Genomic DNA, 24,093 nt, shown 5'->3' with positions numbered 1-24,093 from the left:
TCATAAGATTGAATTGCCTTAAACTGTTATTTTATTCAGCCGCCTCTTCTAGTTGATATGAACAAATTTCAATATTCAATGTTCTTTTACTGTAGATGATATCTCACCTTTCCTATGAAAGGGATTCTTTACTGAATGATAAGGAGGTGAGTATTTAATTTTACTCAATTGTTTTTTGTATATTGATTTCACTTGCTATCTAATGTTTTGATACAGTGATAATGGTGTGTGAGAGTACAGGTCTATTTGCCACGTGGAGTTTTATATCGTGAGAAAATCAAAGTGCCTTTTTTTCAATTTCATCTATAGATACAATTAATGTGTCTTTCGTACACCACAGTTATTGACAGCCAATCAATGCTGTGTTTCCTTGAATAAGTACCTCGCTGGGCACTTGTTCAAAATTTCACATGGAAGGAGAGTTACTTATTGGAGGGAGGGTGCTTAAACTGTATTTTGTTTTAGCTTAAAAACAAAATCCAGCACTACAATGTAAATTTTAAGTCAATATTCTGGGATAAATGTCTTTCTTTCATTAACGAAGTGGTTGATCATCAAGCATACCTTAGTTCATTGTACACTTTACACTAAAGTATTAATGTGCATACTTATAAAATATCGATTAATTATCTCCTCATCCATTTCAACACAATAAATATTCCTGTTTTGTCATTTCCCTCTAAGAGTAAGAATCGGCGGCCATTTTCGCCTCCAGCAAGCCCTGCTGTTAGCCATAACAAGGAGACACCAGTGGCCCATGCAAACAAGGAGAAGATCAGGCTACTAACGGAAGAAATGTATGTTTTAAAATAACTGTATAACTTGCTTGATCAGAAAGATGATCTTTGAGGCCAAATTTTCACACTATATATTTACCGTATACACTTTCGTGCCGACACAAAAAGCTATGCTGTATATCATGAACACATATCTGTTATGTGACTCTCCACTTAAGAGATGATGCGCACAGCGCAGCTTTGCACTGTTACAGAAATCGTGCTGAGATGATTGTTCTTTTGTGTAAACAGAAGCCCTATCCAGTATTTCAGGTTTTCATGCCAGCTCAACAGCTATCTAGTATGGTGTGAACAAATGCAGGTCACAGGTCACAAGTGCATGACAAACTACAGGTCACTGTGCTATGGTAAATAAACAACACTTTAAGTGTCTCCTAGCCCTAATCACAATCCAAAGTAGAATTTTAGCTTAAGGGGAAACTGCTTATCTCAGTTATTTATCAATACAGCAGTGACTTGCACTTTTGACCTATGACCTCTGTTTTGTACCTGCCACAGCCTCATTCCATATCAGTTGGTTAGAGAATCAGTCAGTCAGTTATTTGGTCATAAAGTTTGGCAATTTTTGCACTTGAGCTCATAAACATGTCTTTTACACAAGGTGACATTTAATTCTCTTTTTACTTTTATTTTATTCCAGAGAGGAAAAGAATGTTGTGCTTGCAGAATTAAGAGATGAGCTGGTGGCCAGTAAAAAGAGTCTGGAGAGCCTTAGACAAGAAGTTAGTAAAATAGAGAAGAATTCAGATTGTTATCTGTCTTCTTGATCGTCTGCAATCTACCAATGAAAAGGATGAAGATCTTGTTCTGTGTGTTGTACCTCACACCCTTATTCCTTGCCCCTTTCTCTTTACCAGCACTACTTCCTCACTTCTCAATTGTCATGTCATGTCACTGTTGCTGTTTATGTTAAGTAGGTTGTTTGACTTTATAAGGTTTTGAAACTTAAAAGCTGTGTTTTACATGGCTCACGTTTTAGCTGTAACTGAAATTGTATCCATTTGATTTGGCTGACGTTCCTTAGTTGGCCATCATTCGTGCCATTTGTTTTTATTGAGTTAATGTTGTGGTGGGTTGTAGCTGGTTCCAGCCTTTCTTAGAGCACAAAAGAGCAGTTCACATGGCGAAGTACTGTAATGCCAAACAGAAAAACTTGCATTATTTACGGATCATATAGCCAACGCTACCCTTCTCTTAACCATGGACAACATAGCATACAACTGCATGTACAGAAACATAATATGCAATTGCTTAGAAGAATATACAGTTTTATATTATTTTCTTCAAAGGAATTGTAATGAAATCGTACGATGTACTGTAGTACTGTTGAAAAGAAAAGTTTTTAATTACAGCGTCTACTTACCGTTACAACAAGAAGAGTTCTACTGAAGCTTGTCTATTTATGGTTGCACACTTTTCAAGGCGTAAATTCATTTTGCCTTGCTGTCTTTCTCTTCTTTCTTGTCTGTAGAACAGAACTCTGTCTCAGGATGCACGTTGGGTGAAAGCCTACAGAGATGAGATTGACGCACTGAAGTCAAAGGTATGAGGCTTGCCCCCAGTGCAGATACAGCTATAGACCTTTGTCATGCGGCGGCCATTTTGTCCCAGGAGATTAAAAAAGCTTTGTTTTTGCACGGCTAGCCTCGTTCTTACTGCGAGGCTAGCGGTGCAAAAACAAAGCTTTTTTAATATCTTGGGACAAAATGGCCGCCGCGTGACAAAGGTCTATTTTCGAGAAAATGTGCACGGAAAATCCCGAAAGGTAATACGGGATATGATCAATACACTGTTTAACAACTGTAGCTGAACTGTAGCTGTCGAACCTACTTTTGTTGCTCTCCTTTGCACTCGCAAACATATGAAGATATGTCCGTGTGTCATTTACCCTGGGTGCCAGAGATTTTTCTAGCGCGGTTTCCGGTTTCTGTCAAGTCTTTATAGTGACCCGCCCACGGCCGAAGATGTGTCGGCTTTCGGCCAACACCGAAAATTCCCGCCGTACGCGAGAAAAGCCTCTGGTACCCAGGGTATGTGTCATTCTTTCAAATTTCTTTGCAAAACAGTGCACTCAAAGCCACCCACAATTGCTTTCGTGATTGTCGCGTGCACTTTTTTCGAAAACTTTAGAACTGATATAGTACTTTAGGGCAATTTGGCGTATGACCTTGAAATAAACAAAACAGAAACAACAGACGAACGGGAAAAGAGCCATTTGTTTCGGTAATCGATCGGATACAAACGCGCGTGGCTACAGAAATCAACCGATACTTCGCTTTGACGTCATACTGCAACACGATTGGCTAATCGAACAATGCCTTCTACATATTAGGGTTTTCTTTAGCGAGAAAACGGAGAGGCTATGTTTTGATCTTTTCATCCATTGGCTGATAAAACAAATAACGATCACTTACTAAAACCATTTTTTCAACGTCATACGAAAATCGCTCTAACTAACCTTAAAGGAACCTTTGAATCAGAGAATGTCATGGTGCTCTGATCTCCCTACAAGGAAGCCTGGTATCTGATCTCTGTACATTTATAGGAAAACAAACTAAGCTGATAAATATTTTTACAATTTTAGACAGACAGAGTGGATAAACTGGAGGCAGATAACCTGCGATTTAAAGAAAAATTAAGAGATCTTGATTATTATAAAAAGAGGGCAGAGGTAAGTTGTGAATTGCAGTAACGAAGATTTATTGTTGTAAAACGTGCTTGTAGGTTTTCGTAATTACTGTAACTGATCTACATGAATTAGTCCCTAATATGGCCCAACATTACTCTACATTCTTGCTCGACATATTGACTGTGGCACATGGTCACTCAAGATGTTTCCCAGCTTTTTCTACAACAAACGTGTCCTAGCAAGCAAAGCAGTCGTATTTTAATATCCGAGTTCGCTCAGTGTGTGTGTAAACTGGCAAAATTTGTGAAGCTTCCCATTTCCACGAGCAATTTCTCCGTGCCTCGGAGAAAAGTTTTAAGAAATCTTGCCTACGTGAACAGTGCTGTATATTATGACTTCTCCCTCCATTTAAGGGGACTGACTACTGCAGAGTACAACTCTGTCTAATACAGACACTGTTGGGACGGGCACCATTTCTTTTAGACGGTGCGAGTTTTGCTTACGACTATCGTGCTCGACTAACATAAGTCATGACTTTCGACCATCCACACGCACACAATTTTCACTGACGAAATCCATAATGTGTCGTTGGTCTAATTCACACGACATGATTTGTCGTGAAGTCATGACGCATGCTAGTACCGCACGATAGTCGTAAGCAAAAATCGTACCGTCTTAATCGGCCTTTAGAGAGATGTCCGTCTTGTAGAGAGTCAACTAAAAGGATTAAAGAAAGAGAGGGACTAACTCTAGGTGTCCATTTTACAGAGGTGTCCGTTTTATTGGCCATTTCGGAGTTGCGCGGGGAACTGGGGCGAGTTTCAAATTTAAACTAATCGATAAACTGACACCACCATATAAAAGGTCGTGTTGAGATTGGTCATTTGACCGAGTTTGGTCCTCTAAGGTTGATCAGGGATCACGTTATGAGTCTTGAAACATGGTTACAGATCCGTACAAACGTCTGTAATTTTGTGACATTGTCCCCCAAAACCATATAAACTCTTTAAAATAGTTTTCAGTTTTTCGGTTGAACTGTAAAATTCGTCATGCATCTACTACTTGGAAGGAACAAATTCGAAAATCACTATGTTTGCCCTTTTTCAGGAATATCATAGAAATCGTGAAAAAAATTAAAGAGTTAATATGGTTTGGGGGGACGCTGTCACAAAAATACAGACGTTTGTATGGATCTTTAACCATTTTTCAAGAGTCATACCTTGATCCCTGTTCAACCTTAGAGGACCAAACTTGGTCAAATAACCAATCTCAACATGACCTTTTATATGGCGGTGTTAGTTTATCGATTAGTATAAATTTAAAACTCGCTAGTCCCCTACGCAACTCCGAAATGGCCAATCGGGGTGTTTGTTTAGTGAGGGCTTGACTGTCTTGGTGTGATCTTCCGCATGACAGACCTCTTCTGTGCCAACTGATCCCATTCTTTGGCATTGGAAGCGATTGAATGGTGATTTTGTTTCTTTTTCTTTTGTTGCTTGTAGGAGCTTAAAGAACAAAACGAGCTGCTATACGAGACAAAGCTTGTGCTGGAAGAACAAGTCACAGGCCTCATCTCAAAAGATGAGAGAATTGGTGAGTAGGTTTAGGCTTCCACCACCAAAACAAAAAAGATTTAAAACTGTTTTTAAACGGTACCATCTACCAGTTAAGTGATCGCTGTATTAAAACAGTGGTTTGGTATGGGAACTGAAATTGGTGGAGGGTAGAAATTTTAGACAAGAATAACGATTAACACGGAGTGTACAAACGCAGCCCAACGGGACATGTTATAGGTTAAGGTTCTTAGGCTACTTGAAGACCTCGGTTAACGCACCCATCCTTCTGAGTATCATCAAAACCAGTTTCTGAATTGTTTAATTAAGAACGGGTTTTTTAAAACCAACCGTTTGTTTGAAAAGTAGTGACGAATCCTCTCGCCATGAATTGGTCTAGAAGTAAAAAGGCTGAATGGAAACCTTAGGGCGCTTTCCATTTGTCAGAACGGACCGGCCAGACCATTCCCGTCGCAATGATAATCTCACTTTTAATCAAAACTCTCCAGCCAGATCAGTCAAATCCTAAGTATGCACGAAGGAGAACGTTTTTCATTTCATTTTCAAACTGACTTGTTCGGCCATGGTCCGTCCGGCCAGTTTTGACAAATGGAAGGCGCCCTTGAGACCCATTGCTGGGTGACTCTTTAAAAGGGGCAGCAGTTCAATATGGCTCCATCAATGGTGTTACTGTCTTAAAATTTGTAGTACATTATTCGTCTGGTTGTATTATGATTTTCAGAGATCTTAGAGGAAGAGAACAAAAAATTAAAATCACACATACATCACCTAGCAGAGGAAAGGCAGTTCGACCAATTTAAGCTTAAGGAAGTAATGGAAGAAAATGCCCAACTCATTGTGGACAAACAGAACAGGTAGCGGCAATCACAAACTTGTTTACCAATGGCCAGTATTTTAAATAACTTAATTGACAGCTAAAGATTCAGTAGTTAAACCCTGTTTGCACTACAACGAAAAATAGAGTTTAGCGTTTGGAAAAAAAATTAAATTTTGTCATCACCATTATTTTTATATTATCATCATTTTTTTTGGAACCTTGTTCGCATCTGAGACAAGCGAAGTTTTTCGTATGACCAGAAACGACAACTGAAGGAACTTAAATTGGTCATAAGATGACCTGACGAAGGATAGCTGTCAAGGAACAGAGAATTTTGTCCACGGACAAAACATTGTAGGCCTTCAAATACCATGGGGCGTGTTTAGGAGAAAAGTCGGGGCCTAGAGATTTTATAAATTTCTGATTCGGTAAAGCCTGTGTGGAAACGTAAAATTTTTACGAGGGAGATTCTGGAGTGCAAAATATATCTTATCTGGCGCGCAAGAATGACCAAGAGCTACAAACATTTTGCTCAGGATTCCTAAGAGACCTGCGTGGCACACCCATTGTCGAATGCGAGATGTAAGGGAAATTCCAATAAAATTGCACGGTGCAAGGAAAATGTATTAAAACTTGTGATGGCACGTGATTGCGGTGTGCTGACCCTTTTTAGTGTGGATATGAGGCGGGTGTTAGTGTGCGAGAAGGACTTGGCGGAATATAGTGGTGTTTGATGGTATGGTATGAAATCGTAGGTGCAACTTACGAATCCGTTGAATAATTTCAACAGCGAGATCCATTACTTAAGATCAAGGCCGAAAAACGGACGAGCTTCTAAAACTTCAGATAACCGAAACTTCGAAACTGTTATTAGGTCTTGTTGCCATGGGGTCTTTGCTATGCACCAACCCTCATTTCCTACTCTCCCCCGTTACAATGCACTTAATGAATCGTCGAACCGGCAAGATCTCTATTTGGATGTTCAGTTAGAGAGGTGAGGCGTGTCACGGGAAGGGTGAGCAGGCTGAGTTTCTCGCCTAACATCCTTGCATTGTGCACCTTAGACAACGCCTCTGGCGCGTGAGACTCAGTTGGATAGTACTCTGGCTGGCGTTTCTTGGTGTTCCAGAAACTATTTTTAGTTATTTTGTCGTTTCGTCAGTATTGTTGAAACTTTCTAATCTTTTATACAGCATCGGGTCATCACACCTTAATATCTAAACACTACCTAGCTGTAAAACTAAATGTCTATTTATGTGTGCAGTATGGCAGAGGCTGCCTCGTTGACAGCGGAAGTTGATGCGCTCAGAGGGAAGAAGTCTCCAGGTACTGATGACTACGTGACTCTACTTTGTTTGGGTTTGCGGTTTATAAGTTACTCTTCTTACACAGTGAAACTTCGTCAAAGCGACCTTCGAAGAGCCATGAAAATCTGATCTTATTGACGAGGTGTTGAGGTGAAAGAAATAAATGGTTGTCTTTTACGTTTGTGTTCAAAGAATGTGGTCGTGGTAACGAGGTGGTCGGGATTCATCTACCGGAGTTGCCCCATATTACTTCAATACCCTAAAAAAATTATATATAAATCATTCAAAAATTACACAATTTAGATATTCCGCTTGGGGCCAATAAGGACCAAAGGCATTTCAGAAAGGCGAATAGGAAGAAAGAGTCTTGCTGAGTCTGCGTGCTTATAATTTTCTTACCTTTATTTCAGGATCGTCCACGTTTGCTAGTGAATTTAGTGAGTCAAGGTTAGCAAGCAACATTTTCCTTCTTTCTTTTTTTTTTGGTACTTTTACATGAGACTTCTATTCTGTATAGAATTTACTATCCTATATGTATAGTTGAGTATGCTAACTGGAAACGCACATGTTGTCATGGAGACGTCACCTTTCTGAGAAGAAAGGCTCCGTAACTGACAAGGTGAGATGATTGTCAAGGACAAGAATGCTAAGTGATCAGTTAGCTATATAAGTTTCGCAGTTTGTAGATGTCTTGCGAAGCAAGCGCATGAGAAATTTAGGACATAAATAAGTATTTTGGCGCTTGCCTTTCAGTGTGGTTTGAATGCAAGAAATATGCCGTAGAAATCAGAAAACAGAATCGTTGATATTGAATTGTGAACTTCTGGTGATACCGTAAAATTCCGAAAATAAGCCCTTCCAAATATAAGGCTCCCTAACCGGTAACGCAAAAAACCCTCCGTTAAATCGCCCCTCCAAATAGAAGCCCCTGGGGGCTTGTACATGGAAAATTGCCCTCAAATACAAAGAAAAACAAAGCAGAAAAAGAGTAAATTTACTTCAAAAACCCAATTGATTTTGAAACGCAAATTTCCCTCCGTAGATAAGTCCCTCCGAATATAAGCCCCTCAAAAAGGGTCTTTGAAAAATATAAGCCCCGAGGCTTATTTTCGGAATTTTACGGTATTTCTTTGTCAGTTCAATTGAAGTCCTTCGAATGCAAAGAGAAAACCAGCAGTTAAGGAAAACGATAGATGAAATGAAACATTCAGGACAGAGGATCATTGAATTAAAGGCAGAGAATGAACAACTGCAGAAAGCGACCTTGGAAGGAAAGACTACAGTGTACAGTTTGACAGAGGTGAGAATTAAGCGTAAGACCGAAGAGCTTTCTTCCTTTTCTTGTCAAGTACAACGGTAGTAACAAGGTATTTATGAGATGTTTTCTTCTCACTCAAATGCGAGCCGTGCCTTCCTCCAATATCGGCAACTCTATTCCATTCAAAATCTCAGCGTCTGACACGTTCCCAGTATAATTCGTCTTCGTAACGCGCATGGTGGTAGCAGGGATTGATACAAAGGGAGAAGAAAAAAGAGGATTTCTCTTCTTCGCATCCTTTTTCCTGTATCACACCTTGCCTGCCGCTATGGAGAGGTTAAACAGGGATGACTGAGGACAAGTCAGTCTCAGCACATCATTCGATACGTTTTCATCTTGAGTCGACATACACAAGGGGAAAGCAGCGACTGGCATTAGTTTATGGGCGGTAAATATGTTTTGAAACTGTATGTGGTTTTGCAGGATGTGGCCAAATTAAAGGCAAAGGGACTCCAGCAAGAGAATGACCTGAATAGACTGCGAGCTATTGTTAAACGGCAGCACGAGGAACTGCAGACTTCCGCCGATAATGTGCTGAACTTGTCAGGAGAGCTGCGAGAGAAAGGCGAGGAGATAGCGCAGTTTGAAGAACAAACGTTACTGTAAGTAGACTCTAGCAACACTGAATTAGAGGTTTGGTTGTGATAACTGTTCACCCCTTTGTTCCTAGCCCAAGTTATGGCAAGTTTAACTGTCACTCTAACTTTACGACGCTTGTAAAAGAGATAAACTTAGTAGATTTTGGGTTTTGGCTCGTTTTGTGTTTCGGCGTTGCGCATTATATCGGATCGATTTCTGCGTTGACGCAAGTTTCAATCCGGTATAAGGTATATGTAAACATAGGTTGAACTTCCAGCTTTGATTATCGAGTCATACTAAAGAAACAAGCTCACTATAAGATTTCGTCCAGAGAGTGAATAATTACAAAAATGTTGCTCCTCTCTAAAACCGACGCAGCGAATTAATGGGTTGTACTCACCTGTGTGTTTCAAAAAATCACTTAGTGAGCTTCGCCTAATTTTTTTTTAAAACTTTCAGTAATTCCCAACTGACGGAAGAAAAACACCAAGAACTTTATTGCATGGTTGAAGAGCTGAAAGAGAAGGAAACAAAAATCACGCAGTTAAATGAAGAAGTTGCGCAGAAACAAGACAAAATAACAGAACTCAGTCGGCTCGCAGAGGAGAGAGAAGCAAACGTTATGGAGCTTTTTCAGCGAGTGAAGGAAAACGAACAGGAAATATCGAATCTCGCAAAACAATCGGAGGCCAAAGACGAAAGGATCGGAGAGCTGACAAGGGCCGCTCAATTCAAAGAGGAGAAGCTTGCGGATTTGAATCTAGAAGTACGGGATGGAAAGAAAGCGATTAGTGAGTTGCAGCAGCTGTTGAAAGACAAGGAAAATGAACTGGCGAAGATTAATCTAAAAATTAAAGACAGGGAAGAGACAATTTCGGAGATAAAAGAAACCCTTGAAGCGAAAGACCGACGACTTCAGAATCTAGAGAAGAGGTGAATAAGATATAAACGTACTTGAATTGAGGTTTTAAATTTAGAAATTGTGTGCTACGATTGGTGTGTGAATCTATTTTAATACAAGTCGGAAAAAAAGCGGCTTTCGTTACGTCTTTGCTTAATCGCGTTACCTTACAAGCCTATCCTTCGCTTAATCGCGTTTGCACGCTTTTCCCTTTAGTTTAAATCCCAAAGAATAACGGTACCGCCTCAACGCTACCGTGGAATAGTAACTTTACCCAAACCAAGCCAGTGAATAATACCTTTCACTCGTTCTGTTTGGCTAGCTCGGAGGTTACTATCCTGCGGCATTCACCTCTACTTACGTAGAAAACTGCGAACAATTCAAAGTTTAGAACGTTTGTTTTGTTTCCTTTGCGCACAGACTAGCAGAAGCAGCGGAAGAACAAAGTCAATCCGATGAAGTGTTGAGAAAACATCGGAAAAACAACGCTGAGCTGGAGAACAAGTGAGTCTGTGTAAATACTTGTTTTAAAACTACTTGTATTATGGCAGCAGTGAGGGAACGGTTTTGCCTTAAACAGGAATCATTCTAATCTACTGGGTGTTGTTTCTTTTTTGTAGGATCGAAGACTTCTTATCCCAACACAAGAAGTCGGAAGAACACCTCAAAAGGAAGGACAACACCATAAACGAACTTCAAATAAGGTTTGTGTACATAAGCTTTGGAGATGTTAGAAAATGGCTGGTATTTGAGGAAAGTTATCTTTTAAGAGAAGCTACCAAGTGAACGCTTTTTAAATCTCAAGTGGTGTGCGTCATGGTTCTCCGCAAAATACTCTCTCCACGCTTGCAAAAAGAAAAACAAATCTAACGAACCAGCAGAAAGAACGTGTGCGCGATAATCAACAATGCTTTTCAGATTGAGATTAATTTTATTCTGAGCCTTTATTGGACGGCGCCGATATACTACTAAAAAATACGTTAACGAACAGTCCCTGTTGTGTACTGCAAAAGTTCACAGGCATCCGGACGCCAAACAATATTTTTTCTTTTAAAGGTTTAATTGATTTTCACCAAATGAAATATGATGAAGTAAGCCTCAGTATAATAAACTTCCGTGTGCCGCTTAATAGAAACTATTTTATCAGACATTTCGTCTCTGGCCTTCAAGATTAATGAATTCGGAACTACTGTTTATGTTATTAAGACATGCGATTAGTTTATGCCATTTCAATTGAATGCTTAATTTATGACTGTTTCTAAACTCCACAGGGTCGAAGAGACTGTAAATCAAAAGAACAGGTCAGATGAAAATCTTAGGAAAAAGGAGAAGGAATTATACGAACTAAAGAACGGGTAAGATGTTTTTGTTTTTGGTGGCACATGGAAGAGTTATTTTTTTCTATTTAACATGTGATAACTTGTGTTTTCTAACTTTCAATTTGTTTTTTTGAATAGGCTGGAAAAGGTAACGGATGAAAATGAAAGATTGGCGGAGGAGTTGAAATTCAAAGAGCAGAAAGTACAGTCTCTACAAAAGAGGTTTGTCAAGACAAATAGTTGTTATGTTCGGTTTTACTGTATGTTGATGAAAAGAAAAAAGAAACAGCAACATCAAACGGATTAACTTCAAATAAATGAAACGGGGTTTGAGCATTGGATGAAACAGTGATTACGTTAATAGCGGGATATTGCGAAATACTCAGCGGCTCAGTCTCAGGATTCTAGTTTGCTTCACCTCCTTAATATGTCTTTTCTTACGTATTTGTTTTGCTTGCCTTTAGAGTGGAGGAGTTGATGTTAAACCTTGATGAGAGCTCTGAAGCTCTCCACAGGAACCTAAAGGAGAAGGAAAAGGAAAACAGAAATTTGGAAAGAAGGTATAGGAATAAAAAGAGTGACTGAAAACGCAATGTTCAATTGTACTCTTAGGTTCAAAGTTTTTATTGCGATTGTTATTAACGCCAAAAAAAAAATTCGCCCAACTGTTCAGTTTCGTCTTGTAGAGAAATTGAAGTTTTAGGATACATGTATGTTGATTTTCATATCACGTAAGTGCGGTCTTTCTTAGCCCGGTCAGTTTTTCAGCTAGTAGGAACGACGCGAAAACAAGCAAATTAAAATTAAGACGCGCGTGATCTGGCAAAGGGCCCAGCTCCCGCTCGTCATTTTTCGGATCAGTTTTCACAATCATTGCCGTAACGATCTTGCGTGGAGCCTGGAACAGGCTACAATACTCGTCACATTTCATGTGTTGAAACATTTGTCACGTTACGTCCACCCCAATGTTTATTTACGTATCACCCATTTGAAACGTGAATCACCCTCAACATTGAGGAAGGAAGGAAAGAAGAAGTACACACAGGGAAACGTTAGATAGGTTGGTTGAGAAGGCGTGAAATGAAAAATTTTCAGTTTCAGTCTAGTGTTTCAACGAAGTACGATGAGTATTGTAGGTCCCTCTGAGAGTGATCTCTCCTAGAAAAGGAGATCTAGCCAACTTGAATGGATTCCTTTAACCCTTTAAACCCTAAGATCAAACTTTGAATTCTCATTTGTTGCCCCTATTCATTTCCTACAGAAGAAGTGGGGAGAAGGTGATAAAATATCAAGCACATCCATCTTTTGTGATCATGTCCTTAATTCTCATGACCACTCTGTTTTGCAAAGCAATGATATTACAAGGAGAAATTTGATGCTGATCACTCTTAGGGCTTAAAGGGTTAACATGCCCTTCTCTGGTATTAAAAACGACTTTGATCTTGTAGAATCGAAGAACTCTCTGAATCCTTGGACGAAAAGGAGAAGATAAGAGACGTGGTCAAAGAAAGAGAGGAGAAGATAGAATTATTGAATAGAAGCTTTGATGAAAAAGACAAACTAATACAAGACCTGGAAAGCAGGTTTGCTTTAATCGCACTGCGTTGTGATTGCATTTGCGTTACATTTATATTGTTTGGATCTCAGTCAGTTTGCATTTGAGCTGAAGTATTAGAAAGGAATTCAGATTCTACGTGACAAATTTTTAATGGCATTCAGGTTACAGTTGGACATCTTTCTAGAACTATTTCTTCTGAACTCTTAAACAGGTTGGAAGAATCGAAAGGAGAAGCGAAGAAGCTCGAACATGCAGTGAAACTAAAGGATAAGAAAATAGAAGGACTTGAGCGCAGGTACGCCACCATCAATTTTCCGTGTTACATTCACATACGATTAGTATACCCCGAGGGGTAATCTTCCAAAATACTTATACCAGTAGTACACTGCCAATGTCGCCCGGCGTTTTTGGATTCTTGAACTAGAAAAGTGTATCCATATTTTAGATGTGTTAGAGAGGCAGATTCTTTCTTACTGGTCACACGTCTGGCTACTGAGTATGAGAAATCTTTAACCTGTTAAACTAAATTAACATCATGTGTTTTCTTACTGTGTTGAGAGCGTGTGATTAAGCTCTATCGTCCCGGCTATGGAATTGCTTGTCAATATTATATACACATTTATAGTGGACTATGTCCATTAACTAAACTACTGACAAGGTGGTTTTTTTAACCTTGTACCTATAAAGTCTTTCTGAGTTGGAGAATACCAGCACTGTACAGAGAGACGATCAGCTTATGGAAATGAAACGAAACGTGGAAGGAAAGGATAACAGAATCATTGAAGTGGAGAGCAGGTACTTTCATGTAACTTGTGACAAGAAGATAGAATTACTCCGCTGCACCCAAAATGTAACGCTTAATACGCGGCAAGAGTCTCTTGCTACGTAACCAGTAGTTTCGGTTTTCTTCGCCCGAATTACCGTAAGAGGCGTCTCAGAAAACGAGGACATATTACCAAGAGGGTCACTAAGTCATGTTCCTAGCTTCAAACCAAAGAGGTCAGGTGTTATGATCGGCAAAGTATTCAAATTTGGAGAAAGTAGCGTACAAGTTAGAGTGGCGTTTGCCAGCGCTGACTCAAACATGGCCAATTTCCTTCTTCAGTGGGGAAGGGAAGGGACACATTCATTTGCTCAGCTGCTACCTTGTTCTCTCGCTTAGTTTTTGTTTTGCTTTTCAGATTGGAGGATATCTCACTTGCTAATAGTAAACTCCAGCAAAGCCTGAAAGTAAAAGACGAAAAGATTACAGAACTTGAGTCACAGTATGTAGCGAAGTTAGTTAAAAAAAAAACCCGCAGGTGGATTTAAAATGATTATGCAGTGTGCGATCACTCAGGTTTACACGTCTTTTGATTGGCCAGGAAATTGAATTAAACGAATATCCGTCGTGTTTTGGTGACTCGCAATTCCCAGTGCTTAACGCCGGCTGTTCGTTTGACTGTATTTGTCTGAGGTGATAGCTGCCCTTTACCGGTTAGTACAGTGGAGGTTCCATGGGAGGGGAGGGTCCCTTGTTGTTCTCTGGGAAGGTAAAAGCCGAGGACTCTCTTTTTAAAATTTTAGTTGAAACATTTTCACACTCGGTCTGCATGGCGCCATTTTTGAACATGTCCTGGATACGACACTGTAGTAAATATCGCGAAGCAAAATAAAGACTGGTAACTTTTATTCTCATATCCACAAGTTTTTGTTAAGCGTGGACTCAGGAACTCGAACCAATTCAACTTTTTCCTCTCGTCTGTAATATTGGAGAAAAAGTGTAGTATCTCGAGGTTTTTGTCAGTAGAACACTTTGCTTGTCCTTTGCAGATTTGAAGACATCGAAGGCCTCACATCTGAAAAGAACAGGTTGGCGCAAAGCCTGGAACATAAAACAAAAAAAGTATTGGATCTTGAGACAAAGTGAGTCATAAGGATTGTCTCCGTTTTTGGAGGTGTTTTTATTTCTGTTTTTTATTTTCAATGTAAATGAAATGGTTTTGCATCTCTAGGTTGGAGGAAATGTCAAGCGACAACCAGAGACTTCAACTCAGCACAGATCAGAAGAATGGAAAAATAAGATCACTGGAAAATAAGTACGTTAGAATTCAATATATATGATAAGGAATGTTTTCTCCATTGTAGACATCCTAAGGGCCGAGAGAAAAGATGGCGGAGGGGGCCGAGGGGTGCGTATTTACGCGACGAGGTATTTTAAGGAGGGGTATCATGGAGTTTTTTGACAAGACGTCCTTAATTCGATGATGTATGACCATTTAGTCAGTCCATTGGTGGCCTCCTTGGAGTTTTTAATGGAATGTTGTCCTTAAAGCGGGCAAAGGAACAATGTGTGAAGAAACGTTTTAAGGATGGAGAAGGGAAATGTATGACGTGATGCCGTAAGAATGATAGAGACGAGATTGTGTGACCAGAAGTTCATAAGAATGGGAAAGGAGCGATTACGTTCGGAGACGTCGTTGGGACTGGGGAGAAAGATGGCGTAAGACGGGACGCCCCTTTTCTTGGAGAGCTGGAGGAGTGGAGGGTAGAGTGTGGGACGTAACGTCGTGAAGCAGTGTGTATTACCAGTATTACAGCGTAGGTGCAATTGCGAGCACCTCCCTGGGCAGTCATTGAAGTGATTACTTCCGTTTGTTTCAGGGTTCTCGAGCTTGAAGAGTCCCTGGGTTCAATGCATCTGTTGGAACAAAACATCAAGCAGAAAGATGGAAAAGTTTCGTCATTAAATCAAGTTATTCAGGAGAGGGAGGAGAACCTTGCCGAATTGGAGAACAGGTTAGACCCACCCTTGTCTTGACTGTGAATATCATTTGGCAAGTTTACAATAGAATTTAAGCTTAAAAGGTTCCAAAATGTTCTAGATAACATTTTCACCTTCGTCACTTACTGTCTGGGTTGTAGAAACCCGGAACCAGTTGTTTGAAGGCTGATTAACGCTAACCCGGGGTTAAATATTAATCCTGGTTCCTTTTTCTTTTGTTTAAAAGCATTTTCTCGGATAATTTTCTCTATTCTTTTTTGGAGAATCCAATCATCAAATTGTACACGAAAAGAATTAAACTAAATTTTTTCCTCAAGCTTTCACATCTGAATTTAAATTTCGCGCTAACCCTGGGTTATCTTAACACAGCTTTGAACAACGCGACCCAGTCGGCTACCATACGTAAAGTCCAACCAATCAGTTCTAGAGATCCATGAATTCTGCGTGTACTGAATTTGGGGATAGTTTGGTTGTCAGTCTTATCTGAGATCACTGGTCGCCACGGATTATCCATTCTGACTTTTTGTCGAAATACATGATTATCGATGTTATATCTAAGGCTTTTTCCTTGGAAATAGGTTTGAAGACGCCCAGGCCAATAACCGTAAGCTGTCGCACAGTTTGAAGATGAAAGAGGAGAAGATTGCCTCTTTGGAGGAAAGGTTGTTCAATTAATTGACTTTCTAACCAGAAGTTATCGTAAGATTTTTGACCTCAGTAGTAGTTTAAAGCCCAGCATAAATGGTCTAGCATCTTATGTGTAATTACCCGTAATAACCAATAACTGGTGGATGAATTTTACTCGTTTGTAGACTTAGTGGTCTGTAGATCATTAGCTAGCCAATGAGAGTGTCCACTGTAGTGGATAAACTTTAGAAATGTAAAAATGTGAAATGTGAGCCATGATTTTGACCATAGTGAGTAGAGGAGACTGGTCATGAAATACTGCAAATATCAAAGATAAAAACAAGAGTTTTAACGTTGTTGACTAAACGGATGTTATATGGTAATGTTTATACATGTTCCAGGAGCTTAAGGACATTGCTTAATTGTCGTTTTAATTTTCCAGTGTGGCAACGTTAGATGAGTTGGTTTCAGAAACCAAAAAGCTGAACCAATCTGTGCAACTGAAAGACGAAAAGATCAAGGCACTGGAGGCCAAGTAAGGCCACACTTAACTAGGCGTTAACATGAGATTTGCTAAAAGCTGATGTAAATAATAGACCATTTTAAAGTGGTGTGTTCAATGCCCTGGCCTTTGAATAGAGGCGAGGGTGGGGGTGACCTTGATATTACAGACCTTCTTGCTTTTCATGTGCAAATCGTGTTAGAGAGATTTTCAGATGACCTTGAAATGAAAACGCACGAACAAAACAGAAGCATCAAACGAACAGAAATAAAGCGATTTGATTGGTTTATCGAACGGATACAAATACGCGTGCGTCGACTTTTGATTGGTTAATCGCTTTAACGTCATACTGCAACGCGATTGGCCAATCGAACAATGTCTTCTCCATATTAGGGTTTTCTTTGGCGGGAAAATGAAGAGTCCGTGTTTTGGTCTTTTCATCCAATTGGCTGATAAAACAAATAAAAAACACTTAACTATTTTTCAATGTCATACGAACGTCGCTGTATTCTCTTGCTAACAAACCCGTGAACCGCATTATTTACATGAGAAAAACAGGATGATTTGCCCACAAAACAAGGTCACCTCTAGCTTGGCCTCTATTCAAAGGCCAGGCGCTAAGCACGCCTAAAAGGTAATGTGCAAGGTTCATTTTAAAGAAGTGGGTGTCATGACCATACTCGACACCTGCGTAGGAATTTCAATGCGTCTTGCAGTTATTTGTTGGTTGCCTGATAACTGATCGATTATTTAGGGTAGTTTGCCTGTAGTTTGTTTTGTTGAAATTATATTTTAATCTGTGAAAATACCTCTTTAGATTGACTGAATTTGAAGAGGTGTCCTCTCACAACACCAGACTCACCGAGCAACTCAAACAGAAAGATAACAAGATCGTCCGACTTCAGGAAAGGTAATTACAGACGAAATTCCCTAGACTGGGACATCTATCCTTTCATCTGGGCAACTTTCACCCTGCTTCGCAATGACAGGAAGAGCTGGGTTGTATGGAAATTACACTGACCGAAGAACTCTTTATACTGGAAAAACTAACTTCATTTTCACCTGACCTTTTAGGCTTGACGACGTAGAAGATGCTGTTAACATCAACACCAAATTAAGTCAGACTGTAAAAACCAAAGATGAGAAAATCGAAAGTTTAGAGACCAGGTCAGTTTTCATTTTGTATCAGTTACCTCTAGAGTAGACCTTAACCTAGATTTTTCTAAATTTGTGTGCGATGGAAATATCTAAAAGGTTACTTAGGATATTTCATGCAGGATAGTATACAGGGAAGTAGAGAGTAAATTGTTTAGAGTACCGCATCTTAATTTATTTTAATGATTAATCATGTTGAGTTCTTCCACAGGTCCTAACTTATAACCGTTTTCAGTGTTATCAACACGTTGACAGGATAGTGTTTCTAAATAGGTTCCACTGTAATGCTCAAAGCTATGGAGAAAGTCTTTTTTAGTGATATTTTGAGTTTATGTATTCTGTTAGTTCAAGTGTTTTGCGGTATGATAATACACTGCTTTCGTGTCTTAACTTGTGTTTGTTTATAAACAGAATCAGTGACTTGGAAGAAGAGCTAGATAACAAAGAAAAAGAGCACAGAAAGGAGAAATTGCAGTCTGACGAGCGAATTAAAATGTTGGAGAAAAAGTATGTGTTATACCGGAACTCTGTCTTACTTACTGCCTAGAAGTTTGATAAAAGTTTAGGGAGAAAACAATAAGTTGACTGTTAACTTATCAGTTGACGGATGTACTATAAAGGTTATTTTTTAGGTGCGTAATAACTATCTTCAGACAAAACGTCAAGTGAATTAATGCTTAATTACCTTAAACCTTCAATATTGCACCATGCTAACTTTAAACAACTTTTGTAGTAACTTTTAATGAACTTCAGTCAAACAGTCATGTACTACTGTACACCCACAAATCTTTGCGAACGGAACCTTTGTAAAAAAGGGAATGCATAGCAAGTTACCACTGACGGAACAAGCGTCTAGTCATGTGTGGGTTGAGATTAGGTTGTGTGGGGCCTCTCAAATGCAAATGCATAATTTTGGACAACAGACTGCGGCAGGTTAAACGTGTTGGAGACTCAAGCATGATTTGAGCGGTTTCTCTCATCTCTTGCCATGAACCCTTTAATTACAATGTGGAAACAAGTCAATAACGTTTGACGGCAGCAAAAAACACGCATACTTAAAGCAAAGATATTTAACAATTATTCCATGAGTGCACGTTGGAAGCGCGATGCGCCTCGTTAGCTTTGATCATCTCATATCTAACAAGCGCGAGTGGAATAATTGTTCTATTAAAAACGCCCACAAAATATCGAGAATTCTTCCCAACTTTATCTGTAAAAACAACCGATTTTGAGCTTGTTTTTCATATTTGGAGAGCATGGTATAGTAGCTCATATACCATTATGGCTAAGCCAATCAGAGCTCTAGAATTGCATTATCCCCAGAATCAGTTTTTAATAAAATGAGATAGTCAAGTTAATCGTCTGTGATTTGAGTCTCACTCTCCAACGTGAAGTAAAATGGTTACAAGTACAGCATCATATATCATAAAACAGAGGTTTATTTATAAGTTTATTTAGTCCATAAATAAATCTTTCATGGTGGTTTAAAGCCTAGCCTAAACAATTAACTTCCTAGGCATGCACTGACTTACGATAAAGATGTATCTGTGGTCGATGACGTCAGGATCAATAAGCTAAACTGTGTGCTGATAAAATTGAGCTCATAGTACTAACGCAATCTAATCTTTTATATTATACTAGGTCTAGTTTTTAATCATGTTAAACTAGAATTATACGATGCAACCATTGATATCAACGTTATTAACAAGTAAAACCACCTACACTATATAGTTACGTCTTTCTACATGTGCATGTGCATGACTAATCATTGACTGCCATCTGTCTGTCCGCGGCTGCCTTTATGGCACGAATCATGGCTTCGACTGATCAAGTTTGTTTGCAGCTTGGAAGAACAAGCCAGCAAAAGAGTGCAAAGACAAAACAGCGTTAAAAGAAGGGAGGATAGAATAATTGACTTGGAAAGACGCAGAACGAAGTAAGTTTGAAACACTGTTAGAAAAGAAACAGTGTTTGTGGAACCTGCTGACGTCGTTTATAGTCGTCATGACAGTAAAGATCGCTTTAACTCAATTCTCAGTTCTAATCTCTTTTCCAGTTATCTGAAATAAAGAATATTTTCGCTGCTTAATCAACTCTTAACGTTTATCATCTTTATTGTCTGTAACATTATACTTCTTGTAAACCTCACGCACCAGGTAATTAACGACAAACCTTAACAGCTAACAATCATTTACGTCCTAATGTAAGCCTCAAAACTAGTTTAACTTATTCTTAAAGTAAGCTTAGCGATCTTATATAATGGTTAAAGTCTTTTAACACTCATAACGCTATAGGCTTTACATGTCTTATTATTTTGTCTTATTTCAGATTGCCTGTTCCCTTTACTTCATCTTACTATATATTTCTCTAATATAAATGTTATACGCCTGTCAGGTTTAAAACTCGTTACTTAGTTCCATTCTCTAAAGAGAAAGTTGTAAAAGGTGGGAAGGCAAAATGAGATTTCCTTAGGGACATATCTGACTTTCCCATGATACTAGAGCTGGATGAATAGGAGCCTTGACTCCGGTTCTTGGCAAGAACAACCGCTAAAAAAGTATTAGGCGTAATGGAGGATGGGAGACAATTTCGTTTCCTAAAAAGTTCAATCCGCTGTTGGTGACCGATCCACACAGTAACAAATTAGCGCTGGACAGAAAGCCGTTTTTCGCAGATCCTTGTAAAGGCGTCGTAAATTGGGCATCCAATTTTCGTTAGCCTATCAGAAACTGCTTCCAAATGCCGAAGATGCCGAAAATACTTGACGATGTTATATTTCCCATCAGCAGTACCAATTCTTCTAAGATATCCGTCGGATTAGTACTGGGTCATAAAATAAAACTTCTTGGTGAAAGTCGTTGTCTTGGAATTGTGTGTAGTTTGTAAATGACATGATATTAACCTTGATTTTTAGGCTTGACGAATACGTGGAGGAAAAGGAGGGCACTATACACGACTTGCAGTCAAAGTAAGAAAATCTGTTTAATTATATAGATGGCTTTCGTATATTTAAGCTGTGTTGGACGTTAAACCACACTCAACAAGAATGATTTTTTTCAGTCTGTGGCACAGATGACTCGGAAGTTTAATCCGAGTTCGCTTCCCAAAAGGAGTGGGAACCTCTTATCTCTGACTGGTTACTAGTCTAGATGTTGTACCACTGAGCTACAGGATATCGTGGGAGCTAGCGACTTAGTGTAAAGCTTGCCTCTTGTACGAAAAATGATACCTTAAAGTAGCTCTTACCGCTTATGACGTCAGCTAAGAGAGCACAGGACCCCCAAGACATAAACCAAAAATTCTGCAACTTGATGACGAATGTCTCCTCTCAAAAATTATTGCAGATTGGAGGGCACTGTTAACAGATATCGGAAGCTGGACATGACTGTTGGGGAAAAGGAGATGGCTATAGCAGAGCTGCAGGCAAAGTATGTAAAGTTGGAAAATTTAAGCAGCGAACAAATAAACAAACACATGAACAGGCAAACGCTGAAAGATTTAAAGGCGGCTTGCTTGTTCCAGGCTCTAAAGTAGTAATAAAACAGATTTTACAAGATCTAAGCGATTTCTCACGCGCTGATTGGCCATGAGCTATGTTTGGTTAGAGTACAGACCATGTAAATGACATGATGGTGGTGCCATTTGTTTTTCTCTTTCTCTTGCACTCAATTTTCTGAGAAACTTCAACAGAAATGGACGTCAAAACTGCCTATCTTATTGTAAAAAACAAGTCGCCAACAATTTTCCATCGTCTGTACTCTTATTGACCATAGAAATGGCGTCAAAATGTTCAAAACCTTGCAGTTAAACCACTCGCCTGTTCGCCTGTTGCTCGTCTGTCGTGGTTCCACTAGAGTTGATAAGAGTACAGACCATGGGAAATTGTTGTCGATTTGTTAATCAAAAAAACGCGCAGGGGTTGGGGAGAGACAGAAACAACCGCCCCTTTTCCCAGATCTGCACGTTCCATTTTCGCTTGGCTTGTTTTCGCGACCTCCCTACTTGGGATCCTTGCACAGGTCACAAGATTACTGAACAACAGACTCTTGTTTGTTAGGCTAATTGAGGCTCAAGAGGGTACACGTGAGATTAAGAAACTAAATCACATCATGAAGACCAAGGATGCAAGAATAGAAAATTTAGAGAGCAAGTAAGTGAAAGACGAAACATTTTGTTATAAAATAATCTTCAAAATTTTAAAGATTTTCCAGCGTTTTTGTCGAAACTTTCGGTCATAAACTGTAGATTTCCAGATTTTAGAGCGATTTTTTGCGATCAGTTTTTCCTCGGTAAGTTTCCCTGTCCAAAACGTAGCGTCTCGGGTTTACACAAGAAGGCTTGTGGTATTTTTCCGTCTACATTACTAAGGCACACGTGTCAACGGAAACATAGTGGTTCTTTAACTAAAAAAAGCCAAATGAGAACTCCAGGGACATTAAATGGAGATTTTATTTCGGTAATTCTGGTTGAGTGTACTATAAATTCTCTTACGGATTTTGATTTGAATTTTTTTATTTTTTCTTCCCTGCCGTTTTTTTAGACTCGAGAATTTAGAAAGCCTTGTCGCTTCCCAGCAAACTGACATCACCGCAAAAGATGATAAGATAGATGGTCTTCAAAAGAGGTACTGTATTATTGTGACGATACCGGAGGCTTCCTACATTTCTTCTAATTACTAGTTACTAAAGATCTTTAGATTCTAAGAAGAGGACGAAAGAAGTGCTCGCGCGTGAACCAGCGTCATTTTGGCGGGAAAACGTAATAGCCGCCGTCCTTCTACCACGTGGTTTTGCTACAATAGGGCCATTTATACGAGGAAAAATAAGACGTGTCTTACATAAGACGCGTCTTAAATAAGACGCGAACTGTACAATTTATACGAGCATGTCTTATCTAAGACGGGAACAGCTCGTATAAATGGTTCGCGTCTTATTTCTGTTCTTGACTCGTTTTCATGGTAATGTTGCCCGTAGCAACGGCAATCCAACGTGGCGCGCCAAAAATTAACGCATGCGCACTATGCGTTCGCGTCTTACATAAGACCCGAAGGTCATTTATACGAAGTTTTTCTCGCCTTAGCTAAGACGCGTCTTATCTAAGAACAGGTGTTAAGGGCTATCTAAAATAAGACGCGTCTTATTTTTCCTCTTATAAATGGCCCTAATGTCCTCAATAGTGACAGAATGAAGTTATCAAATGTTAGAAGCCTTGTTGTTTTGCGATTGGAAGAGGGCTTAACCTACGTCAATAATAATATTCATGGTACCTTTTCTGGTGAAAAATGAATACGCCAAAAAAAACTTAAGTCAAATCTCGTCCCAGAATCTAAAGCTCTCTTCTTACAAAACCCTGTATTCTCAGGTTGGACGAGACGCTCAACTTGAATAACAAGCTCGACCAGTCTGTGCGTAAGAAAGAGGAAAATATCCGTACCTTGGAGAAGACGCTTCAAGCCAACGAAAAGCGGTATCGAAATTATTCGACTTAACATTTGTACGATTACTGCGACTGTAATTGTAACTGTTTTTCTCATTTTTAAAGGGAAGAGGACTTGGAAAAGATGCTTGAGACAAAAACGGAGAGACTGTCAGAGTACAAAACGAGGGCGAAAGAACTAGAAGCTAACATAGAGAGTAAAGATGACAAGCTTGGAGAGCTGCAGAAACGGTAATTCACCAGAGCGTAGGATGTTAGTATGTTATTTTTTCTGCTCCGAGACAGTCATGAGGGCGATGATACCAGTGTCTCGCCTTTCGCTTTGCAGAACAAGATTTTCCCGCGCTTTTTCGTTGTCATCAGCTTGAGATTCGTGGGTGTAGAAGATGGCGAGCACTAGGCACACTTCACGAAAAATTCATGAATTTTGCCTCCGCTGTATGTCAGGGGCTAATCATGCGTTTTATCCAACCAAAGATTCAGTTCGTCCAAGACGTTGTGACGTGTCTTGTTGTCTTCCTGACGTACCGTTTCGTGTTTGTTTCTTTTAGTTTGGATGACTTGAGAATCGCGGCAACGGCAGATACTAAATTGAGTTCTGCTTTGCAAATGAAGGACATCAAGATTGCAGAAATGGAACAGAGGTACTGCTCCCAAAACAATTAGGAGTACTCAACGCTTTTGCGTAGACGAGAACAAAGGAATAATGAATGTTGATAACTATGTAGTTGTAACTCTCTCGCGCGATAGAATTCAACGTCAACGGTGATTTCAAAATATGTAACATTGATGATGACGAATTTACCAGCG

The 24,093-nt window shown here is 39.5% G+C and overlaps 1 protein-coding gene across 6 annotated transcripts in view; it reads left to right on the top strand.

Moving 5' to 3' along the window:
* Positions 1–24,093, top strand: part of LOC140944048 (uncharacterized) — a 45,042-nt gene that overhangs the window by 10,160 nt on the left and 10,789 nt on the right. For 2 of the 6 annotated variants that reach the window (XM_073393155.1, XM_073393154.1), the window contains exons 8-44: positions 96–146; positions 685–797; positions 1,438–1,519; positions 2,269–2,340; positions 3,382–3,468; positions 4,929–5,019; positions 5,722–5,854; positions 7,082–7,143; positions 7,428–7,494; positions 8,262–8,424; positions 8,866–9,044; positions 9,481–9,954; positions 10,343–10,426; positions 10,543–10,626; positions 11,194–11,277; positions 11,380–11,463; positions 11,706–11,801; positions 12,690–12,824; positions 13,011–13,094; positions 13,487–13,594; positions 13,981–14,064; positions 14,612–14,704; positions 14,794–14,877; positions 15,443–15,577; positions 16,142–16,225; positions 16,633–16,725; positions 17,510–17,602; positions 17,767–17,859; positions 18,259–18,354; positions 19,691–19,783; positions 20,762–20,815; positions 21,192–21,275; positions 21,905–21,997; positions 22,388–22,471; positions 23,209–23,313; positions 23,389–23,514; positions 23,835–23,927. In XM_073393155.1, the coding sequence (XP_073249256.1) occupies positions 96–146; positions 685–797; positions 1,438–1,519; positions 2,269–2,340; positions 3,382–3,468; positions 4,929–5,019; positions 5,722–5,854; positions 7,082–7,143; positions 7,428–7,494; positions 8,262–8,424; positions 8,866–9,044; positions 9,481–9,954; positions 10,343–10,426; positions 10,543–10,626; positions 11,194–11,277; positions 11,380–11,463; positions 11,706–11,801; positions 12,690–12,824; positions 13,011–13,094; positions 13,487–13,594; positions 13,981–14,064; positions 14,612–14,704; positions 14,794–14,877; positions 15,443–15,577; positions 16,142–16,225; positions 16,633–16,725; positions 17,510–17,602; positions 17,767–17,859; positions 18,259–18,354; positions 19,691–19,783; positions 20,762–20,815; positions 21,192–21,275; positions 21,905–21,997; positions 22,388–22,471; positions 23,209–23,313; positions 23,389–23,514; positions 23,835–23,927 (3,920 nt within the window). Of the gene's footprint in view, positions 1–95; positions 147–684; positions 798–1,437; positions 1,520–2,268; positions 2,341–3,381; positions 3,469–4,928; positions 5,020–5,721; positions 5,855–7,081; positions 7,144–7,427; positions 7,495–7,534; positions 7,572–8,261; positions 8,425–8,865; positions 9,045–9,480; positions 9,955–10,342; positions 10,427–10,542; positions 10,627–11,193; positions 11,278–11,379; positions 11,464–11,705; positions 11,802–12,689; positions 12,825–13,010; positions 13,095–13,486; positions 13,595–13,980; positions 14,065–14,611; positions 14,705–14,793; positions 14,878–15,442; positions 15,578–16,141; positions 16,226–16,632; positions 16,726–17,509; positions 17,603–17,766; positions 17,860–18,258; positions 18,355–19,690; positions 19,784–20,761; positions 20,816–21,191; positions 21,276–21,904; positions 21,998–22,387; positions 22,472–23,208; positions 23,314–23,388; positions 23,515–23,834; positions 23,928–24,093 lie in introns of all 6 variants that reach the window. The other 4 variants (XM_073393156.1, XM_073393158.1, XM_073393157.1 and 1 more) reach the window with 4 other exon arrangements.

Source organism: Porites lutea, chromosome 7 (genome assembly GCF_958299795.1).
Source record: "Porites lutea chromosome 7, jaPorLute2.1, whole genome shotgun sequence".
Taxonomy (NCBI): Eukaryota; Metazoa; Cnidaria; class Anthozoa; order Scleractinia; family Poritidae; genus Porites; species Porites lutea.
Note: the sequence above shows the minus strand (reverse complement) of the source record. Positions and strands in the feature narration are given on the sequence as shown.